Raw genomic sequence first — 16,443 nt, forward strand, 5'->3', positions numbered from 1 at the left:
TCTATTTCGTGTGTTCCTCTTGTGAATTTCTATGTGAGGCCTGTCCCATTAACTGAACATGCCATAAAACTCAAAATGAAACCTGGGCATGGGGTACAGATTCTTAACCTGTTTTATAGGCTATATAAATATTAGCTTGAGATAACTAGAGAAGGACTCAAGCTGGGAAATGGGAAAGAATTGGGATGGGAAAATAATGGATTAAATGACTTCCATTCCTTTCTTTTGGTAGCAGATAAGTTGGCTTATCCAAAGCTCAGGAGTTAAAGTCCTTCCCCCAGCTGCACATGTAACTTGTATTTAGTCCCTCCATATGTCACTAGTGTGTCATGTCCTAATGACTCCAGTCCAAGACACTTCACACATTTTCTTCCACATGGCAGAGACAGAAATAGATGAGTTATTTAGGCAGTGTTCTTGTTAAATTTGTGAACCACCTCTGCATTACTTTTTTCCCCTTTCTTTTTCAATAATTTCTTTTAAGATTTTATTCATTTATTTGTGAGTGAGAGAGAGCATGTGCAAGTGCATGGATTGGGGAGGGGGGCAAAGACAGAGGAAGAAGGAGAAGAAAACTTCAGCTGAGCTTGGAGTCTGATGCAGGGCAATCCCAGGACTCTGGAATCATGATCTGAGCTGAAGGCAGATACTTAACTGAGTCACCTGGGTATCCCACTTTTTTAATCAAAATATTTTTAGTCAAGATGATCTTTGTGTCTGTCATGATTTAGTAAAGCTCTTGCTCCAACCCTCTGGAGAACCACGTTGGGCCATGCTTCTTCTCAAGTCCTCGCTTCTCTTCCCAGCACACCTTGAGGGAAATGATGCGGCCTGCCTTCTTGTTCATGACTCTAAATTTGAATGGTAACATTTTATATTTTCAAGCAATATTTATACAGAGCTTAAAATAGTTCTTAATTAAGAACTGAGTGTTTTCACCACGAATGAATATTGATTATATTTTGTTGTCACTTTTCCATCTTCCCAACCATAAAAGAATGAGCTTTTCAATTTTATTAGCTTCTATCAACGGTTTCCTCAAAATCAGAATACAATGTGGCAAGTGGCCATTTGATTATTAGTCTAGCCTAATTCCTAGTGGAGATGGAAGAGAATTAAATGATATTGGAGAAGTATATAGTTTGATGTTCTATATTAAATGAATAGCTTTACTTCAATTAAGTAATTGAATATACTTCAATTAAGTAACTGTTGGAACAATGGATTGTTTATATATAATTTAAACATACTAAGAGTCTGATTCTGCTGATAAGGTGATGTCAATAAAACAAAACAGAAAATTTTTAATTAAGAAACTTCAGTCTGGATTCTTGATATTCTTGCACGAAATTTTGCCTCTAGGAAACCCAAGTTCTTCCAAACCTTCCTACTACAAAAACTATGAAACATAAATTAGCAAGGAATAAGAAACTTTACCCTGAATCTCATGAGATTAGTTCTTTTAAAAATTATAATTTTCATAGATAATATAGGCATCTAGTGCAAATTAGAAAATGTTTAAAGGACTTCACATGGAAACTAAAATTTTCCTCTTTTCTCAGTTCTCTGTCCTACCTTCCCATGGGTAAATTCTGCTATACATTTCTTGGGTTTTCTGAAGTAATACATTGGATAACTTTTGTACACACACAAAAAAAACCCATGTATGTGTGTGCATATATACACACGCACTCACACACTCATTAACCTATATCTTCACTGGATTTTTATTCTCATTTATAAACCATGATATTACAAGTGAAAAATGGCTCAAACTCATGTAACATCTAAAATTCCCAAGTGTTTACACTTGGGCTCAGAAATAGTTACTAACACAGACTATTCTGTAATTGTAAGGAAGGTCTTTCATAAACAACAATTTGAAAGTTTGTTAAGTTTTCATAACTGCCCGGGCATCAGTATTTGAATTTTGAATATGATTTTTCATGAGAAAGGGAATTTGATGCTCTACAAGAAATAGGAAATAAAAACACACATCATCTATTTATCATACTTGATATGGGGAGGAAAAGTACTTGTTTTGTAAAGACCCACAGGATACAAGATGCAAAGAAAACTGCAAAGCTGTGTATTGCCAACAAGACACAGGTGTATACCACATGAGGATACGAAACAATCCAGCCACAATGCGTGTGTTGACAGCTCTGAGGCTACACTGTGTTTCTCCCAAAGTGCACTGGTGTGTTTGTTATTTGTTACTTTATTTTTCCATATAGTTTCAGAAATTCTCAAGCCTACTCCTAAGCACAGTGGCTACGTAGTAGGAGTAAAGATGAAGCTGTCAGAAAATAGTTGTCAGTGAATCTCTTACTTAGATTCATGTGTCAGGGAACCAATTTTCCACTTAGACCATGTCTATCTGAAAGATAATATTGAGTCCATATCTCATATGGACCAGACATTTTCTGTATGAGATATATACAAGAGGCATCCTTAATCTTTGCAATAATTCTATAGAGCAGTGTTTCCCTATCTTACCTTATCTATGATCACCAGGACAGTATTTTATTAATAATACAGACTCCTGGATCATATCCAGTTCTACAAAATTAGATTCTCTGTGAGAAGAAGTCTGTGAGTAAATAGTTTTTAAAGAAACCCTGTGAGATTTTAAAGATTAGGTAAGTAGGGAAACGCTGTGGAAGGTAGGAATGATATCAGTCCTACTTAGGAGGAAACTGAGACTCTGTTAAGTAACTTAAAACAGTGAATAATTCAAACAGCAGTATGACTCCAAAATTCTTCCTACCACGCTACCTTTCTGAAGGTCATGAGGTCAGGAAAATGTGTAATGCTACACTGAAAATTTTATATCGTAGACATTCAAGCCTGGATTTTTAAAAAAACAAAACAAAACAAAAACAAAAACTTGAAATTGTGTGGCTTCTTCCTCTGCTTTGGTTAGAGCAATTATACTCCACCAATAGCCAAATTATAAAAGTTTTTATAATTATATGTGGAGGATAAAGGGATCCAAGAATTGCTGCAAAAACACTCCCAAGATGCTGCTTTTTGAACATGGAACAGAAGTATTTTTGTCCTGTCTATTCCAAATGAGGGGAAAATGGGTCAAAAACAAGGGGAAAAAAATCAGTCAAACTAGAAGGTGTTGATTTCTCTAGATGCTGAGACTGTGTGAAAAGGGTTGGCTTTGCCCATAGCCCCATGATCAATAGCAACAATGTACATGTTACAGATGAGAATGTGTTCTGTGTTCAAAGTAGAGAATTCCCAGGAATCTCCTTGCAGCTTAATGAGATACAGAGAACAAGGCAGAAAAACCCAATTTAGGGAGGACCTTGCCTTGATTTCATAGAATTATTGTTTCTTGGGATTTCAGTGAGGCTCTCTGAATACACTGGGGAAGTTAATGGACCACTGGCAGAGATCCATCTTTCCTAACTTATGATCCAGGCAGCATGAGCAGAATTCTCTCAGCTCTGGACTTCCATGTCAAAAACCAAATATATAACAACCCTAGCCCTAAAATGAATATGTGGAAAAGGTACTCAAAGGTTTTCCATGGTGTGCACAGCATGAATTGTTTTCAGGAAATCAATTTCCATATCCTTAACTCCCATGATTTTTTTTTTCTTAAAGTTGTCTGGGAATGTGCCTGTGTTTACAATAAGTCTTTTGCCATTTTATGTGGAAAGAAAGGCAAAATCGTCATGCATTCCAAATCTTGATATACTGCATTAACCAGCAGTATAAAACCTTTTATAGATGACAGACTAAAGTAAAATTTGCAATTTGGGTTTTAACAAAGATGTTCTTAAAGGTTGATTAGGATATCCTAAACACATCTTTCCTTGTCTTGTCATTAATTCTTTAAAAGTGAAGCTTTGTCCTGGCTGGAAAATTCTGGATACAGAGTTGTGATGACTTCTATATTTTAAGAGTTAACGAGACGTTTTCTAAAACCAATTTTTCTAAGAAAAATATCCATGGCTGTGTTGTGACTTTTAGTAGAATCAGTATGCATTCATCAATCAGGTAGGTAAAAGCTATTTTTTTAATCATGTCAAATTACTGTGAATTTCACTTATAAACATATTCATAAAACAAACTAAAATTATGCTGAAAAATTTTACATGTCAAATGTATGAGAGGATATATACTATTTTAGGGATGGTTCAGGGAAAATGTTTGTAGATCACAGAACTGGTTGTGTCTGGATTGCAGCTGGTATTCAATAAATAAATAAATAAATGTTCAATAAATAAATCCAATAAATAAACAATTATTGGATATTGAATGAATACCCAAACAACCGCCTTAATGAACCCATGGCACATATCTGGAACATCATGAACTATCTGAACTTCTCCCATCCAGTTTAATGAAGCTCAATCCTCCTGGCCTTATGTTCAGGAATCCTCCAGGATACACCCTTATCCCCTATAGGTAATTGTGAACAAAGAGAAAGATCCCATGGCACAGCCTTTGGCATGTAGTATACAACCACACATTAGCCAGATTGAGTTCTATGCCCCCACACCTCTGGAAGCTGCAGTCTTAAGGTTTGACTTTGAAATCACTACCTTAAAGGATAGCAAACCTTGCATATACATTGAAACAGAGAACTATCATATGGAACGTCAGAGCAAGAGAAGTTAATCTTTTCTTTAAGGACCTAGGGGAAGCCAGTCTGATGGCGTCAATTTCCCAATAATTGTCAACCTTCTGCTATGTTTTCTTTGAGACCCCAGACATGCTAGTCCTCAGCCCTTTGCTGCTACCTCCTATCCACTCGCCCCGAATGTTTTTCATTCTCACAGCTGGGTTGTCCCCCTGCAGGCTTTCTTCTGCCTGCCCAGCTGATGATGTTTTTCTGGCTCCAGAAAACTTCCGATTGTTACAAACAGTGCTTGCGGGGACAAAGGATTGTCCCGATTAAAACAATAACAACAAAACTAGGACGGTCTTGCAAGAATCCGGATGGGTGGCCAGCCCACATGAACACTATGTGATGTCTCTCTCTCTCTCTTTTTTTCTCCTCATCATTAAACAGGAACAAGGTCATTATTTTGAAAACTCAGGAGTTACACTAAGATTTTAGTTGTGACCAAAGTTTTGTGCTGTGACCAAAGTTTTGTTCAGTAGCTGGTGCTGCTGAGATCCCTAAAACAATTTTTTTCTGTGTCATTATTCTTAGGGGTCTGATTCTGTCATCATCACATCTGTATGTTTAAAGCAATGGGCAGCCCTGAAAAATTAGAATAAATTTCACCCCGAATCTTAATCTTAAATTAGCAGGTCTTTTTCTTCCTGCAGTTTTGAGAATAATTGAAAAAAAAAAATGGGGGGGGGGGCTCAATTAGTTCAAATAAGATGGAGTTACATTTCATTTTATTTCATTCTTTAGAATATTATTTAATTATCACTAATTGCATGATGGGCCTTTACTTGTAATTTTGATTACATTGAGTTTAAGGGGCACAAAACTGTTGTCGAGAAATGAAACGAGAAAATGTTGTTTACAGTATTTCCCGTGTTGTCCGCCAGTATTCTCTGTATCCAACAGCTGCACCAGGACATGTTGTTGGTATTTGGAGGCTTCTAGAGAGAGAAGTGGCCAAGTTTATTTTTCTCATCTCTGAATTTGGCACACAGGTCAGCACTGAAAACCCCTTATCTATGTGTGGTTCAGACTGTCACGATTTAGTTCTCTTCATCACCATACCTTGTAGGGAGGCCAGAAAGCCAGGGCAGGACCCTGAATCCCCACCTTCTCTGCTTCTGAGCACATAGTACTTATCTGCAGAAGTTACTTGTGCTCTCTTTATTTCATTGCTAGAAATTTAAATAATGATTCAACATTAGTACAGAGGAATGGATATAAAAAAAATCCTTTATACTAAAAAGAAATGCTCATGTTTGATGGACTTTATTTTTAAGCTGTGTCCAATGCATTCACTCTTTTTTTAGTTCATGTCTAACTAGTGTTGCTATTTACAGAAATCATTCTATTTTTAGCCTAGAAAAGGGGTTGGCAAAACTTCTTTGTTTTTTGGCCTGATCATGGACAGCTCTCATATATTCTTAATTCATGGCCCATCATCTGCTATTATTAGGTATCTCAAATGAACCCATCTCCTAAGTGTGACTGAGGCTAAGTCACGAATGATTTTTGCGTCAAGGCAAGTATTCTGGATGCTCATGCTGCCCAATGTCACCTTTCTTCAGACTGTTCATCTAGACAAGTCAATGGAGAACCATGCAAATTCACTATTAATAATTGCCATAGCAAGTAAAAAAATTGGTCTTCTTACTAATTTACACAAATAAGTAATAGGGAAGCATATTATTGCTTTCGTTAAATGGAAAGTTAGACTAAGATACTCAAATTCATTTTTTGTATGCCATAAAACCTTCATCAGATGGGAAAAGCAACAAGCTTTTGAGGCTAAAGTAAGCAGAAAATAAAGATTTTTCTATGGGAAAGTTTCTGAATGGCACTTTTATTAATGTGTATAATTGCCTTCAGTGGCCTATTAATGCCATGGTCTTCACTACTTCAGAATCATCCATAACTACTTTAACCACGTACTTCCTCTCCATTCTCTCTTTCTCTCTCTCTCCCTCCTTCCCAGGCTACCTCCCTCTTCTCTTGCCTGCTATGAAAGCATTTCCAGACATTTTAAGGGGAAAATGTGGGAAGAAACTAGCAAGGTGCAGAGAACTCATCCTTGAGACGAAAATGTCTTATTTAAAGCTCTTTATTAAAAAATAATGTATTGGGCTGAAAATATGAGAACTGCTATTAATGGTTTAGATCCATATTTTCCCATGTTCTGTGTTTTGTTGCTAATTGTTATGCCAAAGGAAGTTATATGGCTCAGTAGATCTGGTTTGGGAGACCACGATTTCAGAAGGTGAACGCTCCTGTCTTCTTTGCTTTCCCAAAGACCTGCTTCAATCAATTTGTCTTATCATTTACTTTATTCATATTTGAATGCTGTTTATTGGAGCAAGGAGTTTCATAAGCATACTAGATGCCATATAATATAAACTTGCATTTTGATTATTAAAATTTTATTTCAATAGTCAAAGAATTGCTCTCAATATTATGTCCTGGGATTGCATTTCAAGTGCAAGATCACATTAACGATAATCTTTTATCACATAAAATTCTGCATTTTTTTCTGCCTGTGTCATTTCTATTTAAATTGGCTTTAAATAAAACTACAAAAATATCATAATAACACTGTATTTCCTCTAACATATTTTATCTCTTAGACCAACTAAGCTTTCCTCGGAATTACTTGTGAGAATTTTACTGTGATCCCGTTCAAACAGAGGACATACATACATACATATGACTTTTTTGCAATATCATCTGCATCGAATATTTCCTTTTACAAAAAAAGATTTTATTTATTTATTTTAGAAAGAGAGAGAGAGAGAGAGAGAGAGTGGGAGGAGGGGCAGAGGAAGAGGGAGGGGCAGAGAATCTAAAGCAGACTCCATGCTGAGTGTGGAACAAATAGTGGGGCTCAATTTCATGACCCTAAGATCATGACCTGGGCCGAAACCAAGAGTCGGATGCTCAACCAACTGAGCCACTCAGGTGTGCCATGCATCAAATATTTTCCATTTCAAGCATTTCCCATTTCCCACAAACTGAGAATGGGACATTAATGATGTATCTTCTACAATTTTCTGCAAAATGAACTGCTATTTTTAGCAAACAATGTGTTTGCTACCTTATAGACTATTGTTTTTATTTTATTTTTTTTAAGGAATGGAATTAAGTATTATTCTGTATTCAGAATCCCTTGAAGATTTGTTGTTTATGTTGCAAATTGCTCATGATGTTTTAGGTAACACATGCGTATTTCCATTGAAAGAGCATGACCTATTTTTAAGGAAGCAAGAAAAAAAACTTGTAAGACATCAAATGTTTCTTGCAAAACAATTTGATGAAATAAATGTAAATGAATCAGAAACATGTGAATTGTATTTCACTTAAAATTAATGGGTTTAACTGTGAAGGGAGTAAAGTGCTTGGGGGAGAGTGTGGCAAGGCGGGAAGTGACATTTGTTTTGTTTTCATCAGTCTTGGAATCGTGAAAAATGGACCAATATTCTGAATTTAACCTCATTCAGATTCTCCATTAAGCCTAATGATGGAGATCCAGAATGGGACAATAATATGAAAATTCATTTTATAGCTTTATTTGGCTACAATTGTAATGTAGGCATCAAACATGACCACCATATAATCCTTCAAAAGCGCTTGCAACTCGAAATTTGTGATTTTCCTCTTGTAATCAAGCTGAAAGTGTATTTTCCTCTCCGTCGAATATGTAGTCTTCAACCTTACATATCAGCTTCACATTTATTTCCTCTGTTAAGCTGATGAAGATCTGATGGAAACAAAAAACATGGGGACACTGGATGTAGCCACACATAGTAGAAGGGTGGGAGGCAGGAGGAAGAGAGTTAAGAGAGGGAGAAAAAAAGGGAAAAGAAACAGACAATGCATGCAGGCCTAGGTCACCAGACCTCATTTCATAAGCAAAGCACTCAAATCCCTCTAATTATTTGAGAGTCACGAGAACTTTAGCCCATAGGTTTGCATTCATACCATTTAGGCAGGCTTAAAAACAACTACATAGCTTCTTTTTACTTTTTGTATTTTTCAATTAAAAACAAAATCCATTACTCTGAAAACAGGAAAGAACTACAAAAAGAAAAGAAAAACAACTTATAAATAAGTCTCCCTGTCAACATGCTTCAAAATATCAGGAAGTTTGATGTGTGGCATGGCAGTTCAATTTCTCAACTCCTTCTCTGCAGACAGGGGCATTTTGAGTGTCCTGAACACTTCCAAGAGGCAAGGAGTACATAAGTGGAGCATGTATTTTTATTTTGGGAGATCATCTAGGGTACTGTTTAAGTAGCCTCACTTGGTAAGAAATGGAGACACTGGGTCCTTTGTGTATAAATTGAAGGCGCTGTAGGCCCTAGGGCTCTTTTTGTATATAAAGAGCCTTCCTTTTCATTTCCTGAGAACACAATGCCATTGGAGTTGAGCATTTCCCTTACCACTCAGAACCCCACTGCTGCTCACCTCCTGCATTTGGAATAAGGATCCTGCTCCTTGATTTCTTTGTGCCAAATAGCTAGTTACCTCAAACAGTTCTAGAAGTGGTTCTCTGCCATGATCCTCATGGGTAGAATTTGTGGAGAGTCACTCTTAATGTATTTGTTCCCTAATGAGGCAGGAGATGTGTTTTAGCTTCTAGCACAGTCCTTTGTTGTTTTATTTAAACTTCTTCTCATCCAGTTTAGTAGAGGAAAAACGGAATAGTGAAGCTGTTTCACTTACACCATAAATCAGTGTCATTATTACAATTACAACTATTTCTGAGCCCCCAAAGTTACTCTTAAAAGCTCTACGGACTCACACAAAATATAAATCCCAGCTCCAAAGTTGTGTCTTCAAAAATACTGGAATGGCATCAACTCTTATCTTTGTCCCCACCAACAATCAATATTTATAGGGTCCTTGATGAAGGAAATGTCTCTATGTAGGATCTGTGCTCAAACATGATCTCAATGGCACATTTCCTTTGACGAGAAACATACTGTGATGTATTTCCCACCATGATTTCCTGCACGGACTTTTCATAAGTGTGACGGAATCTAATCTACTTTGTGTTTGATGTTGTTGTTGCATGTTCTGACAGGCCTACCCTTGTAGCAGTGATAAGGAATGTGAAATTGGGAGATATTGCCACAGTCCCCACCAAGGATCCTCGGCCTGCATGGTGTGTCGAAGGAAAAAGAAGCGCTGCCATAGAGATGGCATGTGTTGTCCCGGGACCCGCTGCAATAATGGTAAAGATCTAGTTCCGTGTCAACAGGCCTCTTTCTTTTTATGTAGGAGGCACGTCTAGCTAATTCAACTACCTTCTCCTTACCCAGACCCCTGAAATGCAAGGAGCCTTTCCAAATTGGCAGGGATTGGATCATGGTTTACATAGGTGTATAGTTACTTGGATTACCTCCCCAATTCTAGTTTTCCTGGGCTCTGATCTCTATTTCTACATTTTATATTCTATGGCAATCTAGGATTTGCCATGCTGAAGTGTTTTATGTGAGCATCTAAGTGAATACATGCAAGAAGAGCAAAGTACCTGCTGTGATTTAGCAATACGGTGGTGAGTCCTTCCAGGTCCATACCTTGACTCTTATATTCAGGGTGTCTTCTTTTAAAGGCCCCACCTTGCACCACACTCATAGTGAAGGAGTGAGTGGTTCCTCCAAACAGAGACACAGGAGTCTGTTCCTCAGCCTTTCCATAAACATGACTTCACCCAGTCTCAATGAATTTATAGGGAGAAAATTCAGCAATAATGGTGAAATGACATCATCATTTCATCAATGATTCAAGGACAACACAGGATAAAACCATTAAAAAATTACAGAAGGTGATCAGAAACATAAACATAGTCATATAAACCAAGATAATCAGACTTCTGGCTGTATACATGCTCCTGACCTCTGGGCAGAGTCCTATTGAAAGTACCTGGGACAGGTGAAGGGAAGAAGACCTCATGCCATTAGAGATGTTTATAATGTAGAATAAGGTTATATTTTTGATGAACAAAGGAAACGGAATCCTGCAGAGGGATATCTGGTCAGACATTTTAAAAGTACAAAACGTTAATATTAATTTAATACTAAGTTATTATTTTAAACACTTCACATGTATTCACAACTTAATGAAGTATTTTTATTCCTATTTTTGCCCACAGTCACTTGGTCTTGAGAGAGACGAGATTCAAATTAAGGAAGCCTGACTTAGGTTCAGAGATTTAATTCTATTTCATGTTATGTAATATGATTCAATATTATTTATGTAAATAAGAGAATAGCTGAATGAATAGAGGATAGATAGATGACAGGTAGATAGATAAATAGATAAGAGATAGCGTCATACCTCACATCAGCACAATGGCTGTATAAGCATCGGACTTATAGAATTGAATCAGTCTAATCACTTATTCGCTATCTCCAGGCATCTGCATCCCTGTCACTGAGAGCATCTTAACCCCTCACATCCCAGCTCTGGATGGCTCCCGACATAGAGATCGAAACCATGGTCATTACTCAAACCACGACTTGGGATGGCAAAATCTAGGAAGACCACACACTAAGATGTCACACATAAAAGGTAGGAAATCTGTAATTCTATGCTTACTTTTTCTTGTTTGAAGAGAAGTAGAATTAAAATATTGATAATTCATTGCATTGGTTTTAGAAAAACCAATTACAGCCAGTTACTTTGTTGGTAAGATTTTAACTGAATTTACTAGTTATTAATTTTTTAGGATGCTGGAGGTTTCTAAGAGCTGTGAAATTGTTAGGAAATATATATTATGAAAACTGCAGCACCCCTGATCAATCATGCCATTTTCTAAACAGTCCTCCCTTTAAATGTTTGCAGTCATATGATTACATTCCTAAGCTTTTGAATCTTTTTATCACCTTTACAGAAATTTTATTTCACTAAACAACCATGTAATACACTATTTATAGACCAACTTATCAAAAATAATTGGTTTCTAGTAGGATTATATGGTCATAAAATCTCCTTACTTGCATCAAAATATTTGAGAAGCCTAATCACTAACAGTAAAATTTGAAAGCATGAAATTATATACTAATAATAAAACATTGAAGGCATGAAATACATCTATCTTTAAAAGAGGCTTCTTTCAAGTATATTCTGTGGAATATCACTCCTTTAAGACATTCTGCAAATAAAAGTGTGCTGTGTTCAAGAGTTTTGTAATAATGCATCTCCCAGTTTGGGAACTTTATATAATTGGTATATTGAGGGCTCTGAGAAACCCAGCAATGAGGAAAACTGGATAAGGTTTTTAAACACCGTGTGTCCCCATGCTTCTTGACCACAGAAACATTTCCCCACATTTTTATGTTCTGCAGAGCTAGTGTGCTATAGAATACCTGACCTATTAGCCATATCTGGAATAGTAATGTTGACATGAATAGTGCTAAAAAAGATTGACAGCTCCTCTGCAATTATCCCTTGTCTATGCTCCCTAAAGACCTATGTCTTTACCTCGTCTCCTATTTCTGTTTCACCAAATTCACATGCATTTGTCACTACACGAGTATCCTTCCTTATTCCAATAGATGGCTATGTCACAGTACAGTTTCAAATTTACTAATAATTTTATATAGTTTTATGTGTAATTTTCTGATGGCAACTAGGAAGAACTCTTATGACAATGGCTAGTGGGTCGTGTCCATTTCCCACAGTGGGACTGGTTCCTTCTGGGATGACAGATAATCCTTTAGACCAGGGTTGACACATTATGGCCTGTGTGCCAAGTCTGTCCTACTGCCTGTTTTTGTAAAACAATGTTTTGCTGGAATGCAGACTTGCTGATTCATGTAGGCATTACTTATGTCTGCTTTTGTGACAGCAGAATTGAGAAATGACAGATCATATGGCCTAAAAAGCCTAAATATATACAATCTGGCAAAAATACAGAGAAGTTTATTGATCCCTTCTTTATATAGGTGACACATCAACCCAGCTGTGATGTGTGTTTGCTCTTTGCTGACTTGGCCATTTTTTCTGAATTAAATATCCAGATTTGTTCTTCCACATGTTTAAATGATGGATTCTTGGTTGACTCTGGAGCTGCTTGCCCTTTCTCTACTCTTCTCTGACTCACAACTTTTTAGAGACTGAACGGTACTAGACCCCCTGTCCGGAGGGCCTTTGGGATTCCAGTCCCAGCTAGCGATTCCTGGCCCCAGATGCTGACATGACCTTCACCTTTGGAGCCTCCATTCTGAATGTGGTAGTGGCTTCCTGCTCTGTTGCTTTACCATCCTCTGGTCCTTCTTAGCCCTGCGACCACCTGCATGCCTACTCTCTGCATTAAACATCTTCCGTCTTAAGTTTCTGTTCTCCTGGCTAGACACTGATGCAGGCTTTTAGGCGTCACTGAGAATTTCAGCATTCTCCTTGAAACAGTTTATTTACACCTTCCAAGAAGGTATCACATTAATTTCCTTGAAAGTAGTTCTCTTTATTTATTTTTCATTCACCTCATAAACAAAAATGATAGGAGAAATATCTAAGAGCAGACCATGCCAAAGTAAAGAGAAGACGAAGCACAGTCCTAGCTCTTCATGAAACTTGATATTCAGACGGCAACTAATCAAAATAGACAATAATGGATTGACATGATTAGAGGGAGAGTCAAGTGATAGAAATCCGAGACTTTCCATCATAAATGATAACTTCATGGAAGACAGTACAAGTAAAAGTATTGTATGTACCTCTGATTGCAAAGTAGGATTTTTTCCTAGTGTCATAATAATATCTTTTGGTCACCATCTCTGCAGGGCATGAAGGAGACCCCTGCCTGCGATCATCAGACTGCATCGAAGGGTTTTGCTGCGCTCGCCACTTCTGGACCAAAATCTGCAAACCAGTGCTCCATCAGGGGGAAGTCTGTACCAAACAGCGCAAGAAGGGCTCTCATGGGCTGGAAATTTTCCAGCGGTGTGACTGTGCAAAGGGCCTGTCCTGTAAAGTATGGAAAGATGCCACATATTCTTCCAAAGCCAGACTCCACGTGTGTCAGAAAATATGATCACCTCTGAGGAAAATCATCCCTAGCAGACTGTGAATCTGTGTATTTAATGCATTATAGCATGGTGGAAAATAGGATTTGGATCTCAGAAGAATGGCTCAAATAAGGAAAGTGATAAGAATATAGAGATCACAGAGAGAGAAAAAAGATAAGAGAATAAGCAGATAAGAAAGGGGTAACAAATGTAGTACAACTGATGCATTTCCATGATGCAACTTGTTTATGTAAATAATGTACACGTTTGTGAAAATGCTATTACTGAAAAAAAAAAGCACATATTGAAAATTACTGACGAATACCATATGACTTTCCAAGAGTTTAGGTTGTGCTGGAGGATCAGTTTCCTTCAGATTGGTGATTGCCTATAGAAATAACCTAAAAGCCATATTTCTAATTCAAAGTTATAGTTTAACAAAATAGTCCCTTGGCATACAATAGGCTCTAACATGAACAGTGTTGTTAAATAGGAAATGAAAGCTTGGAACATAGATAATTTGCAACACAGAATCACCTTTTGGTTTGGAATGCTACTTCTATGGCTCAGTGAAAGGCCTTGGTAGACAAGAAAAAAGGCAGTCAGTATTTTCCAAATAATCTCAAAATAATTGCAAGGCTTTTTTGAATGCCTTTAGGAAAAACCAAATTTATTTTGCTTTCAACTGTTTATTTACATTTTTCAAAAGTTGTTTTTCACTGGTAATTCCCAAGAACCAGTATAAGACAAAACAGTCCATTCACATTCTAAAGGAATGGCATTGTACATTTTCTTGATTGTATGTGATTCCAACCTTGAGTATATTTTATTTTCCAAAGTATCCCAATTAATTGTGAATAGTAAAGAATTGAATTTCACAGATTGAAAAAAAATTTAAGATGTCCAAGATACAGAATTAACACTAACAGATTGTTATTTTTTGAAGCTTTGGCATTCCGTGTGTTTGATAGAATTAGATTGGTAAACCCATTTATTCTTTACACATGTAGTACAGTCAGGAAAAGCTGAAAGCAGAAACTGATCTACATTTGTGCTGCACTAAAGGACACAAAGAAAATGGATAAAACTTGGTCAAGTGCCCAGGTTTTGGCAACATGTCAATCATGTATCTGAAGCACAAACTGACTATTCATAATGGAATCCCAAGGCTGCACAGCCTAAATGGAAGTTTTCCATGGGATGTGCTACCACAATATTTACTATGCAGATGAGTTCTGTGTAGGTCACTAGTTGACCTCAAAATATTTATTTTATATTTTTTGAGGTCCTAAAGTAGTATGAGGAAGTCTCATGAAATAGACTCCCAGGGCAGGTAGTATCTTAAGGTTCTATTGTCCTCCATCAACTTCTAACTTGCCAATGGCATCATCTGAAATTTCTGTACCAATCTCTCTCTTTAATATCTGGGTTTTTCTTTTTTTGTTTTTGTTTTTGTTTTTTGCCAAACATACCATTTCTGTTTTCTGCAGCCATTGAAAGTAAAGACTATAAATGGAATAACTTGTAAAATCTACATATTGCTAACCTGTAGAAACCACAGTTCCAAATTTTTTGAAACAATTTTATTACCTTTTCTTAGTTTGCTCAGTTCTAAATATCTATATCTAGAGCATAAAGCAAAAAGTTATCTTATAGTTATTACTTTTGACCTTTTCTTTTATAGACTGCAAGTCACTCCTTAATTTTCTCTTACTTAAACCCCTTCTGCAGTTTCAAATTCAAGTTTTCCCAGTAGAGATTAAATCTGAGCCTGCATGTCTATTAAGAATTTCAGCTTCCCATACACATTTACAAGGGTGATTAAGATTCACATTTTTCCACATGTCTGCTGAAACAAAAATTATAAGCTAATCTATCCAAGAACCAAAGTCTATGCAAACAGGTTTCTATAAGCTAGGCAACATGAAAATGGAACATTTCAGTTAAACATTTCCTATATAGCAATCACATTTACAATCTGTTTTTTGCATTAGTTCCCTATGTACATCCCAAAATTATTATTTGAAGTAATTTATTTACAGGAAATGTTAATGAGATGTATTTTCTTATAGAGATATTTCTTACAGAAAGCTTTGTAGCAGAATATATTTGCGGCTATTGACTTTGTAATTTAGGTAAAATGTATAATAAGATAAAATATATTAAATTTTTCTCCTTCAAAAATGGAATTCAAATTTCCTTGTGGTTTGCTTTTGAGAAAAACTTTCACAAAATCATAGATTCTCAGAGTTCAAATGGATAATCTGATTTGACAGTTGGGGTAGGAATCCTTTGGATGACATCACCATGAGATGACCCAAGACAGTTTATTATCACTAAAGGCAGTTTATTCATGGCAGGACAGATATAATTGCTAGAAAGGTACTATTTCATTAAACTAAAATATTCTGGGCTGTGCTTTCTACCCATTTATTCCTACTTTGTGTTCTGGAACATCATGGAACAAGGACTCTCCACAAACTTCTTCAAAACACTTGAAGCCACCTAGCTTATTTCCTATAATCTTCTAGCCTGATTAAAATCTCCCCAGAGATGCCAAGATGCTTAGCATATTGGTTCATTCCCCAATGGCACAATGAAGCCGTAGAATATCATTACTTCTACAGGGATACAGACTGAGTTACCTGGTCCTAAGTAAACTCACAGCTACTACCTGGCAAAGTCTTTCCTCTGCTTCCTAAATACAGAGATGTCAGGAGTCTTTGATAAACAAAACTGACCAATTTTGAGACTGGGAGTGGTTGTAGAAGGCCATGTTGTATTAGAGATGTTAAT

At 36.6% G+C, this 16,443-nt stretch overlaps 1 protein-coding gene across 1 annotated transcript in view; it reads left to right on the plus strand.

Moving 5' to 3' along the window:
• The window catches only part of DKK2 (dickkopf WNT signaling pathway inhibitor 2), a 100,908-nt gene extending 85,081 nt beyond the window's left edge, over positions 1 to 15,827 (plus strand). The window contains exons 2-4 of the mRNA XM_059171470.1: positions 9,720 to 9,870; positions 11,054 to 11,209; positions 13,423 to 15,827. Coding sequence (XP_059027453.1) covers positions 9,720 to 9,870; positions 11,054 to 11,209; positions 13,423 to 13,673 — 558 coding nt within the window. The 3' untranslated portion in view covers positions 13,674 to 15,827. The remainder of the gene's footprint in view (positions 1 to 9,719; positions 9,871 to 11,053; positions 11,210 to 13,422) is intronic.
• Positions 15,828 to 16,443: the final 616 nt, after the last annotated feature.

This window comes from Mustela lutreola, chromosome 1, assembly GCF_030435805.1.
Source record: "Mustela lutreola isolate mMusLut2 chromosome 1, mMusLut2.pri, whole genome shotgun sequence".
Taxonomy (NCBI): domain Eukaryota; kingdom Metazoa; phylum Chordata; class Mammalia; order Carnivora; family Mustelidae; genus Mustela; species Mustela lutreola.